This window comes from Python bivittatus, unplaced genomic scaffold (assembly GCF_059951505.1).
Source record: "Python bivittatus isolate LINGU-HERP-01145 unplaced genomic scaffold, Pbiv_v1 ctg000690_np1212, whole genome shotgun sequence".
NCBI lineage: Eukaryota > Metazoa > Chordata > Lepidosauria > Squamata > Pythonidae > Python > Python bivittatus.
The window spans coordinates 4,942,574-4,966,674 of NW_028277096.1; the positions used below are offsets into that span (position 1 = coordinate 4,942,574).

General features: G+C 39.2%; 1 protein-coding gene across 6 annotated transcripts in view; it reads left to right on the top strand.

The window, feature by feature from the left end:
• DTNB (dystrobrevin beta) overlaps positions 1–24,101 on the top strand; it is a 129,630-nt gene that overhangs the window by 43,783 nt on the left and 61,746 nt on the right. For all 6 annotated transcript variants that reach the window (XM_088152230.1, XM_088152228.1, XM_088152231.1 and 3 more), the window contains exon 9: positions 6,585–6,709. In XM_088152230.1, the coding sequence (XP_088008356.1) occupies positions 6,585–6,709 (125 nt within the window). The remainder of the gene's footprint in view (positions 1–6,584; positions 6,710–24,101) is intronic.

The window sequence follows — 24,101 nt, forward strand, 5'->3', positions numbered from 1 at the left end:
AGTTCTCAAAGGTGACAGTTGGCTGTTGGTGCTTTCACTGGGTCAGAATACATGGCTTGTAAATGCTGACCAAATTCAATGAAGTTATCTAATAAAGAACTCTGCTGTGTTAACAAAGGTGTTGCACACTTAGCAGCTGCTCCATGCAGTAAACTTATGATGAACCCCACTTTAACTTGATCTGTTGAGAAGTCTTCAGATCACAAGCTCATATATAAATTCCATCGAGCCCAGAAGGTAGGGAATTCAGATAAAGTTCCATCAAAGTTTTCTGGGCAAGCAATAGAACATTTACAATGTGGGGGGGATGCTGCTGCTGGCTGGCCTGCATTGCTTGCAATTGAGCAGTGAGTAAAGCAACCTGCTGAGTTAATTGAGCATTTGCAACCACCAGTTCTTCCATACTGAGCTCTTACAATGTTTTTTAAAGACAAAACAAACTTTTACTCTCGGTCAGTTAAGAGTTGGTTGGAAACAAACTCTTCTGTTTCAAGGTAGCAGACAAATAACAGTTGCCAAGGAGCAGAAGCAGATAACAGCAGACAAGTTGTATATCAAAGACGTAGCAGAGCAAAGTACCGTTTGCAGTTGAGTAGCAAAAGAGTAGTCTCGTTACACTGCCAAAAGTCACAAAGCCAAACTGGGTAGTCAGCCAGTCCAGAAGTCAGGAATTCAAGAACAGGATACACAGGAACACAAGCTACATTTCCAAACAGTTGTTTCCAACAGAAAGCGAAGGCAAAGCAAGCTACATAAATCTCTCTGCTGGCAGCTGACTGCAATTATTCAGGCCTCACCCTTTGCCTTGTGAGGAGTCTCATTGATTGATGCTGCTCTGTTGCCTCTGTGTGCATCTGGATCTGGGGCTTGGGGGTCATGCCTTGTCTCTAACTGCTCCAGCTGATTAGGAGATGCCTGTGGCTGATCGGTCTCAGATGATTCCTGAGGCTGACATTCCACAGGCTCAGTGGAGCAACATCATCAGAATCAGACTCTGAATCGTGGCTCATGACAGTCTGTCCCATGTGCCTGATGGATGCAGAGGGTGCTTAGCAAGTTTTCTAATGAACTGAAAGATAATTCTGCTGATTGCTTGGCTAACTCTGGCAATAAAGGAAGACCCAGGCTCTTCATGAAATTGCATATGACAACTTTGCAGTTGTTGACAAAGCAGAATGCCCTACATGACCCAAGGAACCAAGCAGATCAGCATGACGGCATTCTCTTGACCATTCCAGTTGCAGGGGAGTAAAATATACATTTGTGTCTGAGCTGATAAATAGAAACATACATGCTTATCAACTAGAGCAGCAAGCCCTAAGAAATAGTTGTTCAGGAGGATATGCAAACATTTATTCAATATGGACTAGCAGATCTCCTTTAGGAGGGAGTCCCAGAATGCAGTCACAGAAAAGGCTCTCTGTCCACTAAGTATACCTGATAGATGAAGCTATCCAGAGATTGTGTGGATTAAAATTTCAGTTGTTAAGCATATTCATATGGAAACACATTAGCTGTCAGGGATGAGCTATATTTTAAGAACAGTTGAATACTGTCTGGTACTCTGTATGTACTTAATTTCTTATTTGCTTATTTAGGACTGATTTTTACAAAATTACACTTTCAGAAATGTTTGTTTTATATAAACATCCTCCACTAGAGGGCAGAGTTTCTCCAGGTACAAATACAAGAATTGTCATCTCTAGTTTGAGATGGAATCTTTAAATTGGTCAGGCAAAAGCAGAAATGCACATTCTGAACTTCTCCATTTTTTTTTGTCAGTTTCTGTATGTGTTTCTTTTTGACAGTAAATAAGGACAAAACAGCACGAGGGACACTTAGAGTATATGTTGAAACAATTTCCTAGAATGAAAACATATAAATTATGTTCCTATTTCAGCACAGTTTATTTAATTTGACATGTAAAATATAAGATGTGTTTTTGTTTTCTTCTATGTTAATTTTAAAAATTAATCAGGAAATTCCTGTGGAAGTATCTCAAGAAAAGTTTTATAATAGTTAGCCCATTTAATATTTTGAGCATTATTATTAATAATTTCATAATAACTAATAAAGCAGGATCATTTAGTGCTCAATAGTTAATTTGAGGGATTTATAAATAGTTAATTTAGTGAATTTATAAAATGCTATATTTTCAGGATTATTTTACATTGCACACACTGTGCACTGGCCAAGTTATTACCTTAGTCTAGGCCAGGGATATGTTTGCAACGGGATGCTCAGCCTCCTTCGCCAAATCCCATTCTACCCCATCACTGTTTCCATCCTAGCTTCTTTCTAAAGTTGGCCTAGTGCAGGACTTCTGCACTGGAAGAAATGACTGATTATTTATTACGTTTTAATGACAGCCTTCTCACCCTATTGCATGTCCCATGGATTTGTCTAGTAGAATTAATTTAGTATTTAAAAAGAAAGAAGATTATAGAAGTTAATTTTGGCTTTTTTCACATGGCATCAGTGACTTTCTGAAGCTAGCAGGGAGGCTGTAAATGCCTCCGGAGAGACTGAATTATCTGTTTATTTAATAAAACTATTAATAAAAAAAAAAAGCTTAGCCTGGATCTGAAAAAATGAGTACAACAGTATGCTGATGGTCAGTGTTCCTCTTCTTGGCAGAGGAGTTGAGAGAATGCCAGCTGAGGAATTCAGTCATTTTTAGTTAAAGCTGGATATTGTGATCCATTTCAGTGGGGCTTCAGTTGTATCTTTAGTTGTAGGAACTATGATATGATTTTTGCAGAGAGATGGCAGGAAACAAAGAAACTGATACTGCTAATTTTCTTGGATTGCTCAGTGGCTTTTGGTACCAATCATATTGTTTTGCTGGCTAAGCTGTCTGGATTGTGTGTGGAAGCATCAATTGATGGCTGTGCTAATTCTGCTTTAGATGACCAGCCTGATTGTGCTGTCAAGACTATAACTTTTTATGGGACATTTCCCTTCTAGTGTTAAATGAATCATCCAGTGTTGTATGAAAGGAATGTAAGATGTGATGGAGTAACTAATAGAGAGGGCAGCAAGACAGTTAAGGGAGAAAACATGGCTGGCATAGAAGAAAGAGGTTCCCAAGTCCAGAGAAGGAGGATGTGTGAGAAAGAGACTCAAAGTAACTCTGCCTTAATTACACTATGTTATGTAAAAGAATTACTTTAGTAGGCTTTCCATATTCTACTAGCAAAACAGTAAAGGACTTTCCCGAAATCCAAGCAGTTCTTGTCTCTGGAGTTTGTCAGCCTTGACAGATATACACATGTGTGTGCATATGTATACGTGTGTTTATCCATGGTATGGATGACGTGCATTCATAATCATAGCCATGAGCAATGGTTACTGTATTGCATTTGCAGCCGGGGTTATTGGATGTGAAAAATAATTTCCTTCCTATAATAACTTCTTGTATATAGGCTGGGTTGGCAATTACGTGTTGTCTTGTTTAAAGTTACAGGATTGGTTACTTTCAGTGGACTTATTGGTATAAATAGGATTACAACGTAATGCCTATCAAGAAGTTACTTATTTTTCCAGCATGTTCTAAACATTTTACCATGTAATAAATAGCTACTTGGGCTGTGATCCAGGATGTCCACTTCCCTTTATGATTAGGTGAGACAAGGCTTCTATATTTGCACGATAGCAGAAACCCCCTCATTAATATTTTAAGCTTCCTTGTGCTTAATATGAAATGCTTTAGACATGCCTGTATTTATGTATGCAAGAAAAAAAGCAAAGTGTTTTTAGCATTATTTTCTATGGCCCTTTGTAGTTTAGAATTTGTTAATAGGTGATGCAAAATTGACATATTCCGACTAAGGCTTGCTCTTCAGATATATCTGTAATTTTATTTTAAATAACCATCTAATATAGATATTAGAAAGGGGAGTGCAATACTCACATATGATGTTATTTTCACCTTAGTTATGAATGTAGGATGGTATATTTAAGCCATTGAAAGCAGCCATTCTGTTAGGTGACTTGAATGTCTTTATTTTAACTGGTCATGATATGAAAGTAACTTTAAGAACTTGTTTTTTTCTTCCTTTCCATTCTGTCAGAAATCCCAAAAGCACTAAATAGTGGAGTAAAAATACTTTCCATAAATAAGTAAAAAAATGGTAAGAACCTGATTGTGCAGTTGAATATAATTTCAAACTGAAAGTAATGTGAAAATTCTGAAGACAAGTGTAAAATACAACAAATGTCAACTGCAACAGGTATAAAATGCAGCAAGTGACAAATACCTTTTCAAACAAAAGGAAAGGAAAGTTAACTTGGTTTCTGCAATTCACATAGGAAGTCCTAATTTAACAAGTGGCAAAAACAACCACCATCAGTTATTGCTGTAAGATTGGGGTCTCAAAGGCTTAATCTTAAAAAAAGTTTTGAGTAGAAGGAGTACAGATTCCTTTTTAAAATAAGATCAGCAAAGTTAACACATTGCAGTGTCCACCATAGAGCAGATTCATCAACGATCTTGAGCAAACATATTAATATTGTTAACATTGTCTTACTCCAAAGACCTTCAACTTGGCTTTCAAAAGTACATAGAGAAATTGATCAAGATACATTATATGGTTGTGTGTATTTTTTTTAATCCAAGTGCTTTTCAGACTCAAACTGTATACAGATTAATTATAGATCTCTACTGGTTATCTAAAAACCCTAGGACAAAACTATTTATCTATTACCCCTTGGTTCATCCATGTTAGTTTATATTCTGCTACACGTAGTAAGATTTCTGAACTCTGTTAGTGATTTTAGACCAGTTCTTCAAACTTCACAACTTTAAGATGGTTGGGGAATTCTGGGAATTGAAGTCCACACATCATAAAGTTCCTAACTTTGAAAAACACTGTTTTAGACCATTGCTTGAAGCTGTCATTTTCCCACTTTTAAAAAGAGCTTATGCTGATGTACCAACTGTAGCTAGGTTATATTCATTCAAGTAGATCTCCTTTCTGTTTCAATTGTTGCAATATATTATACAGTGTTGTTTTTGAAAACAGTCTGGAAATTTCAGCAAATCCAATATATTGGACCTGGAAACAGAATTGATGGCAATGGAATATTATCAGCCAGTTTATGTTGCCATATTTTGTGCAGCATGCTGAAAGGGTTACTCTGCAGCCCTTCCACTAATATCAAAACTATTTTGTGTGTTGTGTCCATGCCAACAATTTGAAGAAAAACTGCATGTAGAAGCTGTATAAATGCTTAGAGTGTCTGCTTCTCTCTCTTTTTTTAAAGGAATGAGTGGAAATCCACCTCTTTGTTTCAGTAAAGCAAGAATGTGTACAAATCTGCTTAAAGACATCTTTTAACATTATAGCATTTCCCACTGTACTGTGTTCTAGCCCCACCTTCCTGTCTTGTCCTTGCCAAATATTTCACATATCCTTGAATCCTAAACATTGCCTTAGAACTTAATTGATTACAGTAGATTTATATTTCCAGAACTCAATCATCTTTCAGACTGAGACAAGAATAACTCTATTTGTTTAAAGAGAAAGATGGTGTAATGCATCTTGTGCCTTAAATCCGTGTGTCCCTGCATGCATTGGTGGTTTTTCCTTTTTTCCAGAAAGTACTTTTTCAGGCAGGGAAAAAAATTGACTTAATTACATAGCTAAAAAGAATCTGTGAAAAGAAAATATTGGCTTTCCTATGTGAAATCACGTTCAAACCTCTTAACTTCAAAGCTAAGAGCACACTGCTTCTCCATATTAGTCCATGAAAATATTTATCCTGTTTGCAAAATAGAGGGGCTGACCTTCCTGCATGGCAGAAGATCAGAAGGAATGGCAGATTGGTCTCTGTCCATTGGCAGAAGAGAACCTACCAGTGATATTTTCCTGGCTAGAAATAGCTACACTACTACCTGCTGTCCAAAGTAACCATCCCCTTTCCTGACTTCTGGAACACCATCCCCCCTGAGATCTGGCTGGCCCTGACTCTGCTGGGATTCTGGAAACCTTTAAAAACGTGTCTGTTGTCCTGGGTGTGGGGGTCAGGAGGTTAATGAGGCTTGTGAGACAAGGCACCATTGTTGTGACTATTGTCCTCAACTGCCACTATATGTGTATTTGTTGTTACTGTTTTCTTAATTTTTTAACCATGTATGCTGCCCAGAGTTGCTAAAGTTGTGAGATGGGCAGTCGTATAAACCAATTAAAATAAATAATAAATAAATCCCTCCCAGCCAGGTCCCATTTCTTTATGCTAAGAAAGACTTTAGAGCAAAGTATTGGTAAGCAAGTTTGCACATCAGAAATTAGAATGGAGAGCGGGAGGGTATTCTGTTCATCCTGCAAAGTAATCACAGGATACAAATTCTTGTTCTATATGCTGCACAGTATTCACAAGGCAGTTAATGCTGAAGAGAGGGCATGAGTTACAGTCCTTTTTTGGGGAACCCAGGTGTGTCTCCAAGGCTATGGCTATGGTTTGAGCATTGAGAGTTGTTTCTTTTGAGGTTCAACTGCAGCTCTTATCTAGTGTGCTGCATAGATTGATCTGCTGTGTTAATACTAGTCTCTATGTTTAATTCTTTCTAAAAAAAAAAACAGAAATCGCCTGCCAAGAAGCTGAGCCATGCCATTAGTAAATCTCTTGGTTGTGTACCCACTAGAGATCCTCCTCACCCTGTATATCCGGAACAGCCAGAGAAGCCCCTTGACCTTGCCCATATAGTGTGAGTATATATCTTCATTTAAATATGATTTGTTCTGTTCAGTTTGATTGCTTTCTTGTTGGTCAGGTGGTGTTCTCTGAGTCTTTTTTCCCCCTTGATATACATGGTACTTGTGTTCAGGAGCGGTCTAGAAATGAAATAAACTTTCGGCTTTGTTAGAAAAGATGTATAATTGGTGGTGATTTGAGTATAATGAAGAATGCACAGTCGGTTTAGTGATCCTTCCAACACTGATTATCAATTTGAGTCTCCTGTTTCAAATACATCAGGACTTGATTCTGTAATTTATTAGTTGCTTACATTTAGAGTTTTAATTACTGATTTTTTTTCTATAGCCATCATTTGCAGGTCTCTGTCTTCCAAATTCCAAATCTACCTCCTAGATACTAGGAGAAAGAAAGTTATGGTGTCTCCCTTGTTGGCATCTCTTTTTCCAATGGTCACTGTGTGAGCAAAACAAGAACTATGGACCTATTGCTAGGGATATTACATAGTTGAACATTATTTAATGTTCACATCTATGTAAGTGAGGGAGAACGAATACAATATTAGAATCTAAAATGACCACCAAAATTCTACATAGTCTACTGTCTTGTTCCTACAGTAGCCAACCATGTGCCAATGAGAATCCCATAAGCAAGACACAGAGGCAGTACCATTTTGCTGTTTATTCTCCCCAGCACATGGCATTGAGGGGCATTCTGCCTTGGGCCCGAGGTAATAATGTAACCATTATGACAAAATTATTGATAGTCTGATTCTACGTGAAGTTACCTTAATCCCTTTTAAAGCTGTCCGGATTGGTGACTGTTGCTATACTTTATGATAACAAATTCTGTGGTTTTAAAAAAATTCAGTTTGACAAACTTCCTTTTATCTATACTAAACCCCCTAGTTTCATAATCAGTTTAATATCTACTATAAATACTATAGGTATAGGTATACTATACCTATTTATATCCTAAGGTAACAAATCCCCAATTATGTAACCTTTCCTTTCTGGAGACTTACTCCAGAACTTTTATTATTTTGACTGTCCCTTTTTGCACTTTTCAAGTTCTATTATGTCTTTTTTTGAATCAGAACTGTATATAGTATTCAGGTAGACTATGAAAGCAATTTCTTTTTCATCACGCACTCCACTAAAGATCAAGATCTCTTCCATATCAGTCAGCACTTAGTGGTAGAATGTGGAATTTTTTGCCCCAAATTTGGACTCATGGTTCCTGCTTGATAAGCAGGTGTCAACCATGAGGATTTTGCACAACTTCATTTGTTGCGGCTTTGCTCTCAGTTAGTCATGCCTCAATTACTTCCCAGTTGGACTACTGCAAAGTATACTACATGGGGCTGCTCTTGAAGAGCATTCAGAAGCTGCAGTTGGTCTGGAATGCAGCGGCACGGGCAATTTTGGGGGCACCCTGATATGCCCATGTAATGCTCTGCTTCGTGAGCTATACTGGCTTCCAGGTGCAATTTAAGGTGCTGGTGGTCACCACTAAAGCCTTACATGGCACAAGACCAGTCCATTCGCAGGACCACATAGCCCTGATTATATCTGCCCATCCCACCAGACCCAACAGGGTGGGCATGCTCTAGATCTCTTCTCTGAAGCAGTGGCACCTAGTGGGACCCAGGAAGCATGCCTTCTCTGTTGCAGTGCCTGCCCTATGGAACAGCATTCCCCTGAGATCTGGATTGCCCCAACCCTGCTGGCCTTCTGAAAAGCCTTGAAGACTTGGCTTTTTCCTCAGCACTCTGCAGGGCCAGGTTGTTAGGAGAGTCCAATATGTATGTTTCAATTGGGTTATAATTATACAGTTATATACCCAGGCTATAGGGCTTTGCTGTAATATTGTTTTATTATTTCTTGTTTTTATATTTTGTATTGTGAGCCACCCAGAATGACCAGATTGAGATGAGACACTATATAAATTCTATAAACAAAGAAAGAAATCATACCTACTTTCCAATTGTTTGGTACAGAGGCCAGTCTTAAGGAAATGTAACTTTTTTATTTCCACAAATTCAGCATTTTCCCATCTCAGGTTTTAAAGAACACTGGATGATATCCCCATGGAAATGATTTGTTTGTTTTTTATTTATTAGTAACGTTTAGAACATCTATTGTCACTGTTTGCCTCAGCTCCTCAAATTGTATTCCTAAGGATATCAGTTCAGGCATTTGCCCTACGTTTTCTGAACAGTGAAGGCAGACACAAATAGTTTCTCACTGTCCTCCATGAATACTTGTTTAACTCTGTTGTCCTTTGAGATGTGGTGCCTTTTGTTGTACTTAGGCAAAAAAATCCTTTCACTGCAAATTAACTACTTTGATGACTCTTGGAATTGGTGGAACATTTTCTGACCTGCAATATACACTTTAATAATGGTTTTCCCATTCAACCCCCCCTCATTTTTTTTTACAAATCTCTTCAATTTGACAATGTATGAGTTTACAGCCTTCACTTAGAAAAGAGTATTTCAAGTGCTTGAAACTATATTGTTTAACATGCAAAGGAACTACTCATGACCTGGACAGGGGCAATGATGTTTGGAAGAGAAACTACGTATTATCGTAGGAAGTAAGCAGGCTTTTCTCAGGCTGAACTTGAGGAGGTGATGGCTGAAATCTCTGCTGAAGTTTCTTACTTAGATTTGCTCTCTGTAAAGGTCAGCATAAAGTGTACAGCATATCAAGCAGCATGTTTGTGAGCACTTGGATAATTATTCAATTAACAAAAGTCAGCATGGGCTCAGCACAAACAAATCATGCCAGACTAACTGTGTTTCTTTCTTTGATAGTTAGTAGTTTAATAGATCAGAGAAATAACATAGTGTATCTGGAACTACAGAGTGTCTCATGGAATTCCCTTAATAAAATGGTAAAATATGAGCTAGATAATATGACTATTAGATGGACTCATAGTTGGTTGAATAGCTGTGCCCAAAGCAGGCTCATTAATGGCTCCACTTCAGTTTGGAGAGAAATATAAAATGAGATGTCACGGGACTCTTTCCTGAGACCTATGCTGATCAACATTTTTATCAATGACCTGGATGAAGGAGTTGAGAATACAATTTAAAAGTTTGCAGATGACTCAAAGCTAGAAGGGATGGTTAACATTGCAAATGAATGAGAGAAGATTTTAAAAAAAGTTCTAGACAACCTTGAACAATAGGCTGAAATTAATAGGATGGAATTGAATATGGAGAAATGTAAAGTTCTGCATCTGGGTATCAGAAAAGTAAGCCACAAGCCTAGAATGGGAGAGACCAGGCTTGGCAGTAGTACATGCGGAAGGTATCTGGCTGTCCTTGTTGGACACATGTTAATCATGAGCCAGCAAAATAATGAAACTGTTAAAAGCAAAAGCCACCACTATTCAAAAGGGACAATGAAAAATTGGAGCAAATTCAGAGGAAAGGTACCAAGTTGGTGATGGGTGTGGAAACCAAATCTGTGGGGAAGCATTAAAGGATATGGGCATGTTAGCCTCTAGAAAAAGATGACTGAGGGGAAATATGATAGCAATCTTCAGATATCTGAAGGGCTGTTACACAGAAGAAAGAGTAAAATTATTCTCAATTGCCCCTGAAAGCAGGACCAGAACCAGTGGGTTAAAATTACAAGGAAGGAGGTTCAAACTAGACAATAGGAGGAACCTCTGACTATATGAACCATTAGCTAGTGGAACCATCTGCCACATGAGCAAAGATCTTCAAATAGGCTGGATCGTTATAGGTCAGAGATGTGCTAATAGTTCCTGCACTAAAAGTGACTCTAAGGTCACTTCCAGCTTATGATTCTATGAAAGTGACCAGTAAGCCAAATTGTACATTGGAACTGAGGTCACTTAGCAGTTATTACAGATCTCAGTAGTTGTAGAGGGCATAGGGAAAGGCCTTGAAGGACAGCAGGAAGAGACGCTACTTGAGTATAGAATATGAGTCTATTAATTTTATTTATTTATTTATTTATTTATTTATTTATTTGATAAGGCTGCCCAATTCCATCATGATTCTGGACAGTATACAATAGTAAAATCATAACTAAAAATACAAATAAAACCACAGGCATAAAGAAAAAGACATAACCAATCATTCTGAAAATAATATAACTCACAGGACTTGCTACCCAATCTTAACCTAAGGCCTGCAGGAAGAGCCAGTTTTAAGGGCTCTTTTGAACATGGTCAGAGTTGGGGCCAGACAAATCTCAGAGGAATGTTGTTCCTAAGGGCAGGTGCTGTGACAGAAAAGGTGTGTTTCCCAGGTCCCACCAGATGATCCTGTGTAATAGGTGGGACCTGGAACATGCTGACACGTCTCAGTCATACAGGATGGGCAGAAATTATGGAAGTGAAATGTAAGGCTATAAAACCTACCAAATACAATTAGACCTTTTTATTCTCCTACTAATGTTAAATCCTTAATGGAGCTGGTGATTCTGTGCCAACAGAATCACATGGCAATAATAATCACTGCATCCCTCCCCTAAGTAATGTAATATTTAAAAATTAGAATGATGGAAGTAGAGTGCAAGTTGATGATATACCTGTTCTTGGCCAGAAAAGTTCTATAATTCTGTTGTATGAAATACAATATTCAAGTTTCAGTTGATGTGTTGCTTTTGTTCCTTGTTTCTTACATTCATTACACTCAATTAACAATGGTAATTGGGACTGGGAACTCCATCACTAAGCGACGCAGTCGTAAAGTGCAACGTCACCAGACTGCACAGACTTACATCAGCAGTTCCAACAGTTCCAGTTGTTGTCATTAGGCATATCCCGTGTGGTTGTTAGGTGTGATGTCACGTGATTGCGACTTGCTCTGGCTTCCCCATTGACTTACCTTGTCAAAAGCCAGCAGTGAAGGTCACAAATAGTGATCACATGGCTGTGGGATGCTGCAACTGTCATAATTGCAAGCCAATTGCAGAGCGTCCAAATCGTGATTACGTGACCACAGGGACACTGCAATGGCTGCAACTTCAAGGACCAGCTATAAGTCTCCTCATACAGTATTGTTATAACTTCAAAGGGTAACTGAATGAATGGTTGTTAACCAAGGACTACCTGTAATTTATATTACATTGCTCTGAATTAGGATTTTTAAAATTTGCTCAGCTTTTGATAAAGCACTTTTAAGGACAGTAAAGTGGTGTAGTAATTCCCATCCCAGCCTTAGTACACAGGCATAATAGCAGATTAATTTCTTGTTTGCATTGAACAATTATCTCCTTTTGCTAAAACACTGTGGTACAACAGTGGTGACTTCTCTGTATTATAAACTGGCTTGATATATAACCTTAATACATGTCTGTTAAGAAGAAAATCACACTGAGGTTAATGGGAGTTGTTTCCAGGTATTTTTGCACAAAGGCAGAGTTTTTGTTTGATCATATGGAGCTTGAAGGACGAAACCTTTTGGCTGGATATCTATAGTTGTATTTCAAAAAAAAAAGTGCTTTGTAATTAAAGTTACTGTTTGAAGTATAATTATTGGTTGTTGTAATTCGGTATAACATAACTCATATTATGTTTTTGACAGTCACCAAGGTAGTCTCTTAAGTAGATAAATCTTTCTCTGGATTGTAGCTCTACTAGAATGTTTCCAGTGTGAATTATGGAAAGAGAAAAATAAAATAAAAGGCAGGGCTTGTTTAAAATTCAGAATAAAAGCTATGCTCCAAATTGCTCCATCCCTAATACTGTATGGGTACTAGAAGAGATACTGTTCTGTATTTTTAAACTGATGTTAAATTGCCATGATTCCCCAGCTTAGGTACTGCTTGCAGGAATTAGTGCACATATACTATCCCGATGTAGTTCTTCATTACTGCTAATGAGTAGAATCCATAATGATAAAAGAACAATGAAAATGTTGACCGATGACTGTAGGTAAAATCAGTCTCCCATTTAAGCATCGCTTAATATACTAGCCTGTTCCTGCCAGGAAATAAAATGGCATCTTGTTACACCACAAGCAAGAAAGGAGATCCAATAGAGAAATAAAAAATAATGGATGAAATTAGAATTGGTAGAGGTGATGCTGTCTGCCTTGCCCAAGCATTGAAGGTCATGCTCGCAGTAAAGAGTGCTATACACCGTATGTATGCATGCATTGGTTAACTGACTCATTCAATCATTCTTTCTGTCATTCCTATTCTATCTGTAAGATACCAAGGCAGCTAACAAATCCAATCTACTATCTCCTATAAAACATAAAAACTATATACAGTATTTTTAGCATTGAAGCATAGACAGCAGAATATGCAGATAATAAACAGCCAAATTATTCAAAACAAAGAGTAAGAGCAGATTGGAAGCATGCATTCTCTGTGGTGGCACCTGCCCTCTGGGTCAGCATGCCCCCAGACATACTTCCACCCTTCAAATGTTCTGGAAGCCTCTTAAGACTTGGTTCTGTTCCCAGGCCTGGGGTTAGGTGTTTCTGAAGCCCCTGACAATTTTTTTCCTGGATGTTATTTATGGAGTTTTGTCCAGGTAGTCATGTTCCTTTTTAAAATTATGTATTCTTTTAAATATTATAAGCCACTCAGTCTTTTCGGAGTTGGGTGGCCTCAAAAATCCAATCAATCAATCAATCAATCAATCAATAAATATTCAACAGACACAGCAGTAGTAAGCAACAGGCAGTGCATGACATCCTAGTCCGTGAGTTATGACAGCAATTGGGACTGGAATTCCTGTCACTAAGCAATGCGATTGTAAAGTGTGATGTCATGTGACCACATTGCTTAGCGATGGCAATACCTGTAGTCCCTGTTGCCATCCTTACGATCATGGGTTGTTAAGCAAGCACCTCCTTGCAACTTCCTCCCAGCTTCCAACAAGCAAAGTCAGTGAGGAACCTGGCAGGAAGTTGCAAGGCCCAGGCAGCTTTCAAGTGGGCCAGCAGGCAGGTAAATGGCTGCTGCTAGGTGGGGGAGGGTGCACAAATGTGCGCGAGTGGCCGGGAGGCATGGCGGGGTTTAGAATGGCTGCTGCTGGGTGGGAGAGGGTGCGCAAGTGGTGGGGGAGGTGAGGCAGGGCTTGAGGTGGCTGCTGCCAGGTGGGGGAGGGTATGCGAGTGTGCATGAGTAGCGGGGAGGCATGGCATGAGCATGCAGGTCTTGGGGTGGCTGCTGCCAGGTAGGAGAGGGTGCATGAGTAGTGGGGGAAGCTGCTCCCAGGTGGGAGAGGGTGCATGAGTGTGTGTGAGTGGCGGGGGAGGCATGGCACAAGAGTGGCAGGGCATGGGGTGGCTGCTGCCGGATGGGAGAGGTGTGTGTGCATGAGCGTGTGCAACTGGCAGGGAGGCACAATGTGAGTGATGGGGAGGCACGGTGGGGCTTGGACTGGCTGCTGCGAGGTGGGAGAGGGTGTGCGAGTGGCAGGGGAGATACAGCAGGGCTTGGGGTGGCTGCAGCCAGGTGGGAGAGAGTGCATGGGTGGAGGAAACTTACCCGAGCAACTTGCAACCTTCCCTGCCAGCTTTCCCACTGACTTTGTTTGTGGGAAGCTCTAAGGGAAGGTCACAAATCACAATCACATGACTGCAGAACACTGCAACTGTCATAAGTGCGAGCTGGTTGCCAGGCGCCCCGATCACAATCACGTGACTGTGTGGATGGTGGGATAGCCGGAACTTTGAGGACTGGTTGTAACCACCACTCCTTTAGCACCATTGTAACTTCAAACAGCTGCTGAGCAAGTGGTCATTAACCAAGGACTACCTGTATAACATCAGCTTCTAGGGGAGCCTGCAGGCAGCTGCTGACAAAGTCTGTTGCAAGCCTGCACATCCCACCTGAGAAAGCTCCAAAGTGATCCTAATGCTCATACTTGCTGTAAAATGAATAAATAAAATCCTGATTTCTAATATCACAGGTGGCACCCATACAATGTAGGGATCTTTTGGACGTTCATGTAAGAAATCATATAAGTATTTTTCAAAAAGGGTGTGTTAGAAGTGGACCCTAAAGGGATTCCTAGATGATTCTTGCTGCTATTCAAAGAGATTGATCAAGAGATTTCCTTGCTTCACATAAAGATGTTATTGTATTTGCACACGATTAATCAAGTCATTTCTCTCCTGGATAACTGACTTACCTCTGTGTACCTGCAGCACACAATCATTGAAGTTCTCTTAGCTGCCACAAAGGACGCTTTCACTCTCTTGCTTTTCACCCTCTGAATGTTTAAAAGCTCTTGATGACTTGATGGGGTCAGAACTTCCTTCCTCCTCTCCACGTTTTACCATGAGAATGTTGAGAATACTTAGAGGCAGTGGTTCACATTCAAATATGTTACCTAAGCATGCTAACTGATATTACATTCCATTGTTACTTTCATAATGTTTTGTTTTGTTTTTTTGCTAACAAAGTGATACCATCTACATACCTCAAAATGTTAGTGTTTTGGCCTGCAATTTTGATGTCAGGTTCATTCTTCTTTGTAAGATCCTAGGCAAAACTTTGCTTGTGTTCATGCAATTAATTAGTAATTTGCACATTCTCTTGAATCCCCCTTCTTGGGTGTAGGTGTATACATAGATTTTTTTTTCAGTTCTGTGGTCTACATAGTCTTGTTCCATATTTATTGACACAGAATTGATGACATTTTCACTGCTTTGTTTCATACTGCTTTAAAGTTCAGTAGTTTCTTGAAGCAGGAGATAGCAATAAAAAATAATTCTCTTCATGAAAGTCTATAACCCTATCTCTTGCAGTGTGATGTTTACCCAGGCCAATTTTTTCTATGATTCCAAGCTCTTTCTCTTTCAGAAGATGACCAGAGTCATCAACTTCCTCTCCTGCACCCCATCACTGTCTTGTCCAAAGCTATATCTGATCTGTGTGGTATGATTTAGGTACTTAGCTTAGAGAGAGGACTTACTGTAAAATAACAGATTTCTTCCTTGCTCATTTTTTAAATGTTTGATACTGATAACATTCAAACATAATGCCATGCCACTCTTTGATTTCATAAATTCAAGCCTTGGGCTATTAACTTTCTCATTTCTTCTCTCATTTCCCATATACAACAGCACTTCTTTTCCTGGTTTAGGAACAAATTAAAAATAAAGGATAATAGAAATGGAAGGAATTTGAATTTAAAGCATCCTCAACAAATGACTACAGTATTATTTAAGCTTTGCTTTAACAAATCCAGTGAGAGGGACCTAGTTATACTTTTCTATTTTTTGCAAGCCTAGCAAACTATGGTTTGCACAACCATAGTTTGAATGGAGACAGAATTCATGGTCTTCGTTTATGGACAAACTGGTTTTTTTGTAAAGATTAGAATGGAAGTTTGCAGTCACTAAATGTGATAAAGAGGAAAGAGGATTCAAGATTAAAGACTGTACACATAATCTCAAACCAACTTTTGCATTATGTCTGAATTAGTCTGTTGTATATCAGTACCTTTAACAGAACTGACCATGTAACTTGTTAAATGAAACAAATAGCCATATCTGAGGCTAATATTCTAATGATGTGATTTCTGCATTTTACTGATGAACAATCACTAACCTGATAATCTTAATTTAAGTCATGCTAATCCTCAACTGTAACAAGGTTCCTTCTTTCTGTCCATATCATGTAAAACCTTAAAAGGTATATAATACCTGTTTTCTATCTTCTGTTTTGTGGCAGTTTTATGATGGATGCAAAATTTTGAAATAATTTCCTCTTCCCCAAAGATGGGGTGGAATAATAGATTCATAGGTTCTAAGGTGAAATATCTAACCCATCTGAATCTCAGTGAATCTCTGATGCAATGTGTTATTTTGACAAGCTATATGAAAGAAAGCCAGAAAAGATCTTTAAACCCTTTAAAATATTTAGATATTTATTTGTAGCTTAATGAAGTACTGATGCCCCATTTCCACCCTGTGAATATCATAGCTGCATCTGAGGAGCTTAATGGGTCTTGTAAATGTCAGTTAATGTGAGCACTTTCCAGAACATCCTGAAACCTCAGATGGGTATAAAACAATGTAATTGAGCTGGAGAAAAGGCCTCATTTTCATCTGGTAGCTGCCAGCTGGGTTGGTGGAGTTATTGTTGTTCTGTGGCTATGTAACATCTCCTATACAATAATCTGTTTTAGCTTAATTTTTATATTTCTGAGAGAGCTTGAATTTCTTGAGTAGATAAATTTACTATCTGGTACCAAGTCTACTCCAGCACTGCCTACTCTGACTGGCAGCAGCTCTCCAAGGCTCTTTTTGAACCAAGATGCTCCCAGAAATTAAACACTTAGAATGTCAAGGTTTGCACAACACACTGAACTTAGTAACCTAGGTTACTAAAAGACAGTTGTTGTGCATTAATAAACCTAGCTAATAAAACACTATGTACAAATAAACAATATTATAGTGTGATATAATGGCCTGATTAACACAAGATGCTAAATCAATGATTGGGTTTTTGCAACATGTCAAATCACAAACTACCCAATTCCATTTTAGATTAATCAGGTGTGTTGTATGAATCCAGCCTGCATGAAAAAACAGGCAATCTCTCACTGAATTGGGGTCTTCCCTGTAATCTTGCATGAGAGGCAAAACATGGCATCTCAGCCATATGCTGTTTTCAGTCATTTGGATGTGACCTTCATAGTTCTTCTGAAAAATTATGCTTAATCTTTTAATGTGACAGTAATGATTTTAAGTGTATTTGATCAATCCAAGTTAAATTTAATTAAATATAAATTAAGTGCAGTTTTTGTCCTACCCTCACCTCACTTTACTTTTGGGAAGGCAACCCCTGGTACAGCGCTGAAAGGCCAAGTGTCCCCATTGATGTTTAGAGGCAGAGTAAGGGCATGGCAGTTGCACAGGCAGAATAAATAATGGTTGCACTCTTTGGAGATCTAGATCCGTGTAAATACAACTGAAGTGAAAATACAAATATCTGGGCAGAACTGAGACTTTAGGCTTAGGCTCCTTCTTCCTGAACCAAGAAGCAAGAACTGGGCTGCATGCCTAAGTAAGTGTCAGCTAACTTTCTGTTCTGCCAAAACTTTGCCATCTTCTCACTTCTGGTTCTTAGTTAATGGTACCCTGGCTCGCTGTGTTTTGGCATCTTTTCTGGGACTAGCCCAGTAATAATTTCTGATGCCCAGGCATGGCAGCATTTGGGTATTTTGAATTTGCTTCCCTAAATGTAAGGTGACTCTGTTCCTTTATATTTCTGTCCTCATTTTCCATCCTCTACCTTCTCTGTTTTGCTTTCAAGAAGGTTCTGGGCTGTCAAGGAAATTAAATTTTAAATTGATGTAGCTGAACTGCTTGTCAAGATTGCTGTTGTCTGATGTCAGAACTACTTATTGTTTTATTGGCTGACAAAGACTTAAATTTTGTGGTAAACTGGTGGTTACAGGGCTCGGTGAAAACATGTAATTATTCAATAGCATAATAACTATGGTTTGTATATTCTTCAGTGGCTTCCCTAAGAATCAGTGGAATAAAGGCTAACAAGGAGCTGTCCGTGCTCTTTTCTCATGGGTTTCCCTACAAAGCATTTTAGGTTATTTAAAGGGGAACTGCAGAAATGAATTACTCCATCAAAAGGAAAGTTAAAGTGGAAGCTGCCTCTGGCTGTGTGTGTGTGTGTTGTTGGGGGCTTCTCTTCCTCTCGCTCTCACCCTCTCCTTGACTGTGCAGAGGGATGCAAGCTAGAGAATGAAGAGGGAGTTACCTTGCCACTGAGCTGCTGTGATGGTACCTGCTCTTCCCTGAAAGCCAGCCTTTTGCATGTATAAGTTCCTCCATCACGTGCCAGTTCTGTTTCCTTGGAGACAACAGTGGAGGAGTGTCTTTGGATGTCTCTTCGGCAAAGGAAGGCAGAGGCTTTTGCATTGAGCACAGAAGGTTTGCTGTATTTACTTGCTTCTGTTTTTTCTTGTGCTGCTTTAGCTGGAAGGTCTTTGCATGCACTTTCAGAGACGCTCTCTCAATAGCCAAGCAAATATCTTTGAATACTATTGATAAATTCATACCTTTTCCAGTAATTCTTGGTAGCTCGTGGTTAGAGAGATAGATGTGAAGGACAAAGCTGTAGTAAAAGTTGCCAGGGCTCCCCCCCACCAGCTGTCCATACATTACAACAATGGCTGGAGACACGGGGATTCACTCAAGGGTAGCTTTTGGAACAGCTACACAAAGCAGTAACTTTTTGTATAGCTAAGTTACTCTAATGTTGGAGCCAGGTTTCAAGTGCTTCAAGGAACGAAGTCTTTGTGAAGTAGCAGCTCATAGTCTGTTAAGCAGGCTTGAACCAGGTAGGAAAGCAGTCAGCCAAAATGCAAGCTCAGTTGTTTATATTTCCTTTCAGCAAAAGGCAAAACTAATTCTTGGAAGAAGAAGGAATGAGGATGGATATTAATATTTGACATTGGATAAGGAAAAACAATTCAAAAGATTAAATACAAATGGCAATTTAGTGATCTCCGGTTTTTTCCCTGTATCTATTCTATGCATCAATGCTTTTCTTTCCACCCTCTCCTACCCACACCCCTACCCCTCCTCTTTTACTCTTTGGGTATTTTGTAAAGCTGATGGAAGACTTAGTCTACACTGAGTCCTTGTCTTTGGGGCAAACTAATGTAACTAGCTTACCTTGTTTGTTAGCCCTAACCACTCTGATTATCTTCATTAGCTTCTTGTCTTGTGGAAATTTTGGAAATCCAGATGCTCTCCTCTCCAGCAGAATAGAGTTTAATGTGTTTGGTTAGGATACTGGCATGTGTGGCTGCTAAAACCTTTTAGCTCTGCTATCCAATGATAGATGGGACCATCAAGCTAGTCTAAGTGGCAGAAAACTGCTATCTGGCTATTACAGCAGAGAGGAATAAAATACTGCTCTGTTCACAGATCACTCTGATAAGCTCATGTGAGGGCAGTGTCACATTTTCTTGTTTAATGGGTAAGTTCCTCAGCCATGCATCTCTCCTTTTTATATTGCTTAGTTCCCTTTTCTGGACCATTCACCAACTGTGATAACAAAAGTTTTGATGTGAAGGATTCCAGAAGATAGCTACTATGCTATTATCGTATGCTTGTAAGTACATTAAAAAGTTAGTGTTTTAATCATGCAGTCAAGCCCACCTTCTTGACTTTTTTTGACACCCCCCAAATACTCCTTAAGGAGGCTTTGCATAAGAATTATGAAATGGGCATCTCTGTCCACTTCTAGATGGCCCCACATATGCCTCATTCTCATTAATGCAGCAGGTTTTGATTGTATTTCCCTTCCTTATATTGCTCTATATGTCTAAAATACAATTGTTCCTTTTTCCTTCATCCCTGGGTTTTCTGCAACTGGTAGGAAATACTGCATGGCCCAGAATAATTCATACCCTGAACAATGTAGAAGGCAAATGTGATCACCTATTATGAGACCCAAAGCAAGTTTGGTGTAGTGATTAAAGGTACTGGGCTAGAAACCAGAAGATTATGAGTTCTAGTCCTGCCTTAGGCACAAAGCCAACTAAGTAACTTTGGGTCAGTCATTCTTTCTCTCAGCCCTAGGAAGAAAGCAGTTCCCAACCACTTCTGAAAATCTTGCCAAGAAAACTGCATGGACTTGTCATGATTAACTGACAGTACATAACTAATTGACAGTAGGGTTTAACTGACTTGAAGGCACAAACAAATTTGAGACCACAGCACTTGTAGACACAAAACGTTGTTATCCTCTTGTCTGTTTCCAGAGCGGTGAAGGGAAGCCAGGGCCTGCTCTGGAATTGGCTTAAGATAAGAGGGCCATCGATAGCCAGTGTGTAATTCTCAGTTCCGTGAAGAGTCATACAAATTGCGTAAAACCGAAAGTGCTTGCTTTCAATTTTGGGGGGTTATTTTTTATTAAAATCTGAGATAAGCTAAAATGTTCTTTCCAAAGTTGGGTAACAAAAACTGAAATTTGGAAGTAGGAGTGAATTTTTTTTTTCCAGCAATGTTGGCTCTGTAAAACTTTCTTCAAGTTGAGCTCAACTCCTGGTGATGTCATGTATATTTTAAGGTTGTGTTTCTTACACAGAGAATGACTGTATAAAGACAATGGCCCTGTATTCCAACCTAAATCTTTTGATGCCAGATACAGTACAAAGTGACTTTTCTTCTGCTGGCTCTGGAAAGCCCATAGGACTATCTGCAGATTGCATTATAGAATCCATTCCAGCTCACACGTAATCAACAGACCATTAACTTCCAGTGTTTGGATCATCTTTTCATTTTCATTCCAACATTGTTGATGAAAATAGCTTGGAGCTGAAGGAGAAATTCAATTTCTGCTGTGATACAAAAGCCAGAAGGCAACATAGCCTCAAACGTTTCCTTGTATGTACCTGTCCTAATATATTAATGCTTTTCTTTTCAAGCTTCTTCAATAAGAAGTGGAATAGCTTTGACTCTTGCATTATCTTTTAAACAAAACTATTTCAATAGTCCTTTCCCTCAAGTCTACACATTTAAATGTATTTTTAGGATGGAATCTTCCTGTGGTAGCAAATCTAATATAAAAAATAGTACATAAAGCAGTAGAAGAACCAATAAGGTCAACAGTTATGAATAATATCAGCATCCAAAAATGTAATTCAAGAAGAAGCCTATAAAATAAACAAACCTTCAGAGTTTTTCTGAAGGCCTGCAAAGAAAGGGCCTGATTAATTTCCAGGAGAAGCTGATTTCATAGATGTGGGACTTTCCTAGTCAGTGACCTAGATGATCTTGGTGACAGGCAATTTGAATGGGCCTCTGCTGAGCACATCAGAGTGCATGAGGATGGGTGGAGATGGTAGTGCTTTTGGGCTCTGCTTTATGCCCACTGAGAGCCAGTTTGGTATAGTGGTTAAGGCACCAGGCTAGAAACTGGGAGACTCTGAATTCTAGTCCTGCCTTAGGCACAAGGCCAGCTGGGTAATCTTGGGCCAGTCACTCTCTTTCAGCTGTAGGAAGTAGGTGCTGTGTATGTATATGTGTGTGTGTGTGTATGAATGTATATCCATCCATCCATCCATCCCAGTTTGGGATTAGTTTCCCAAACCTTCTAGTCCTCCATAGACAGAGTCCTCCATAGATAGAAATTTGTGAATCTGTGTCTTCATATGCAAGAGCAATAGCAAGTTTATGAATGGCCTGCTTTATGATAACCTACACGCTTCCAGACTACCTTGTTTGCTTTCTCGGGCAATTAGAGCAATATCAGCTTTCATACTAGGCTGGCATTATAAGTGAGTTGTGGAACCATTAGAATCTTGCAGGATGACAATTCTCCTTTATCTGCTTGGGGTTCCTATTGCTACTAAGTAGAGACTCACAACAGGTGCATAACAGGAGCCTTCCAGGAGATTGCTTGTATTGCTGACCTCTTGTATTTTGTCTTCTAAAGATAAACTCATTTACCCTTCTCAGTTGTGCTGAATAGTGCTGTAACTAGATGCTGATTCTGCAAATATCAGTTTTTCATTTCTTATTACAAGGCAGTGATTGGCCACACTTTTACAACAGAATGGCTGAAATGAATCAATTCATTAATCAACAGATTTAACTAAGAAAGAGGAAGCTTTACTGAGGCAGTAAGAGTAGGAGGCTAATTATCTAGTATGTGCTGGCAGTGAAATCCCTTCCTTTTTGCCAGATGATAATTTTTAAATTTATTTCTCTTCTTATCAACAGTTAGCAGGGATCAAGAGTCTGAAGGCCATGGTATTTATAAATCTGGAATGGCTTGGTGATAATTCCATCACTGCAAAGTATTATAAGTCAGGTGCTTAAGCTAACAAGACCAACATAAATTAGAGTTTGAAGAAAACAAAGAAAGCAGTGTTGGCTATTCTCACTATTGTTCTTACATGCCTACAGGGAAACCAGACTTTCTGTATGAAAAGTCCTTAATTCTGTAGACAGAATAACTCATAAAGCAGCTAGTAGACACATGATCTAAAGGATAGATTATTTTCTCATACAGAATTTTTTTGTCTAGAAGCATGCAAACTATCATTTTAATTCTCTTTTATTGTTTTAAGTAATTCCTTTGTACAGGTGTTTCAGTGTATGGCTGCATCCATTCAATTTATTTTACAATATTTTCACTGGGAACAAATGAAGTCCTTGCATACTGCACAATGAGATGCCCTGTCACAGGTTCATTTAATATCCAAGGGTGGATGACCCAGACTCGCCAAGATACAGTGGTACCTCGGGTCACGAACTTCATTCGTTCTGCGACTCTGGTCGCGACCTGAATTGGTCGCGACCCGAATCAAATTTTCCCATAAGGTTCAATGTAAATACGGTTAATCCGTTCTGATCCCTACGAATTTGGTCGCCAACCGATTTTGGTTGCTAACCGAATCAAATTTTCCCATAAGGTTCAATGTAAATACGGTTAATCTGTTCTGAACCATATGTATTTTTTTTTTAACCACAAAAATATGAAACAAAGTACAGTACAGTATAAAGAGAGAGAACAGTAACCTTGCTTGTGGTGACTTCTGGCATGGAGGATAGGAAGGCGGGTGGGGAGGCGGTTATTGCTTGGAGGGAGAGTCCCCCTCCCTACAGGAAGCCACGACCACGTGTTACAGCAGGGAAAATGGCTGCAGATCCTGTTCATCACCCGATGCGGAGTTCGCGAATGGAAGCAAAATTTTGCGAACAGTGCTGTTCGTGAACCAAATTGTTCGTGAACAGAACCGTTCGTGACCCGAGGTACCGCTGTATTTCCAATGAGACACTGCACACACAGACTTTTCTCTCCCTTTTTTATATTGGGGTTCCTTTACTTATAAAACCAATCTTCACACTACGAAAGTGTTTTTTTCTACCCAGGTGTCCCACTAATACACTTTTCACCTAACCTATATGTCTATCGCTCAACTTACTATTATACTACTCTAACTATTAAACATTACTGCTATCCTTAGAATATCTATTACTATTCCCAGGTACCAGTGCTCCTTTAAAAGGACAATGCTCCTGGCCTTTCCACAAACCTTGACTGCTGCTCTCTCCCTTGCTTCCTTCTGCCTCTCCTCCACACACCCAGCTGTTCCAAACACAGGGCTTTTTAAACAATCTCTCCCCCATCTGGACGCTGAGGTGCTTTAGAAATAAAGGGAAAGGTACACAATTCCAGTTGCCTACACTCTTTTTACAACCCATCCTTCCACATACCTCCCTCCTTTATAAAAAAAACAACAAACGTGGGGTTTTTTTGTCTTTGCTCTCTCTTCTTCAATTCTTAGGAGGTGAGGGTGAGTTTGGTATCTTCCCCGAATCTTGAGAGGAAGTCCGCAATTTTGTTCTGCTGTCCTGCTTTATGGGCAATGCTGAATTTGTAGGGCTGCAATGAGAGATACCACCATGTCAGTCT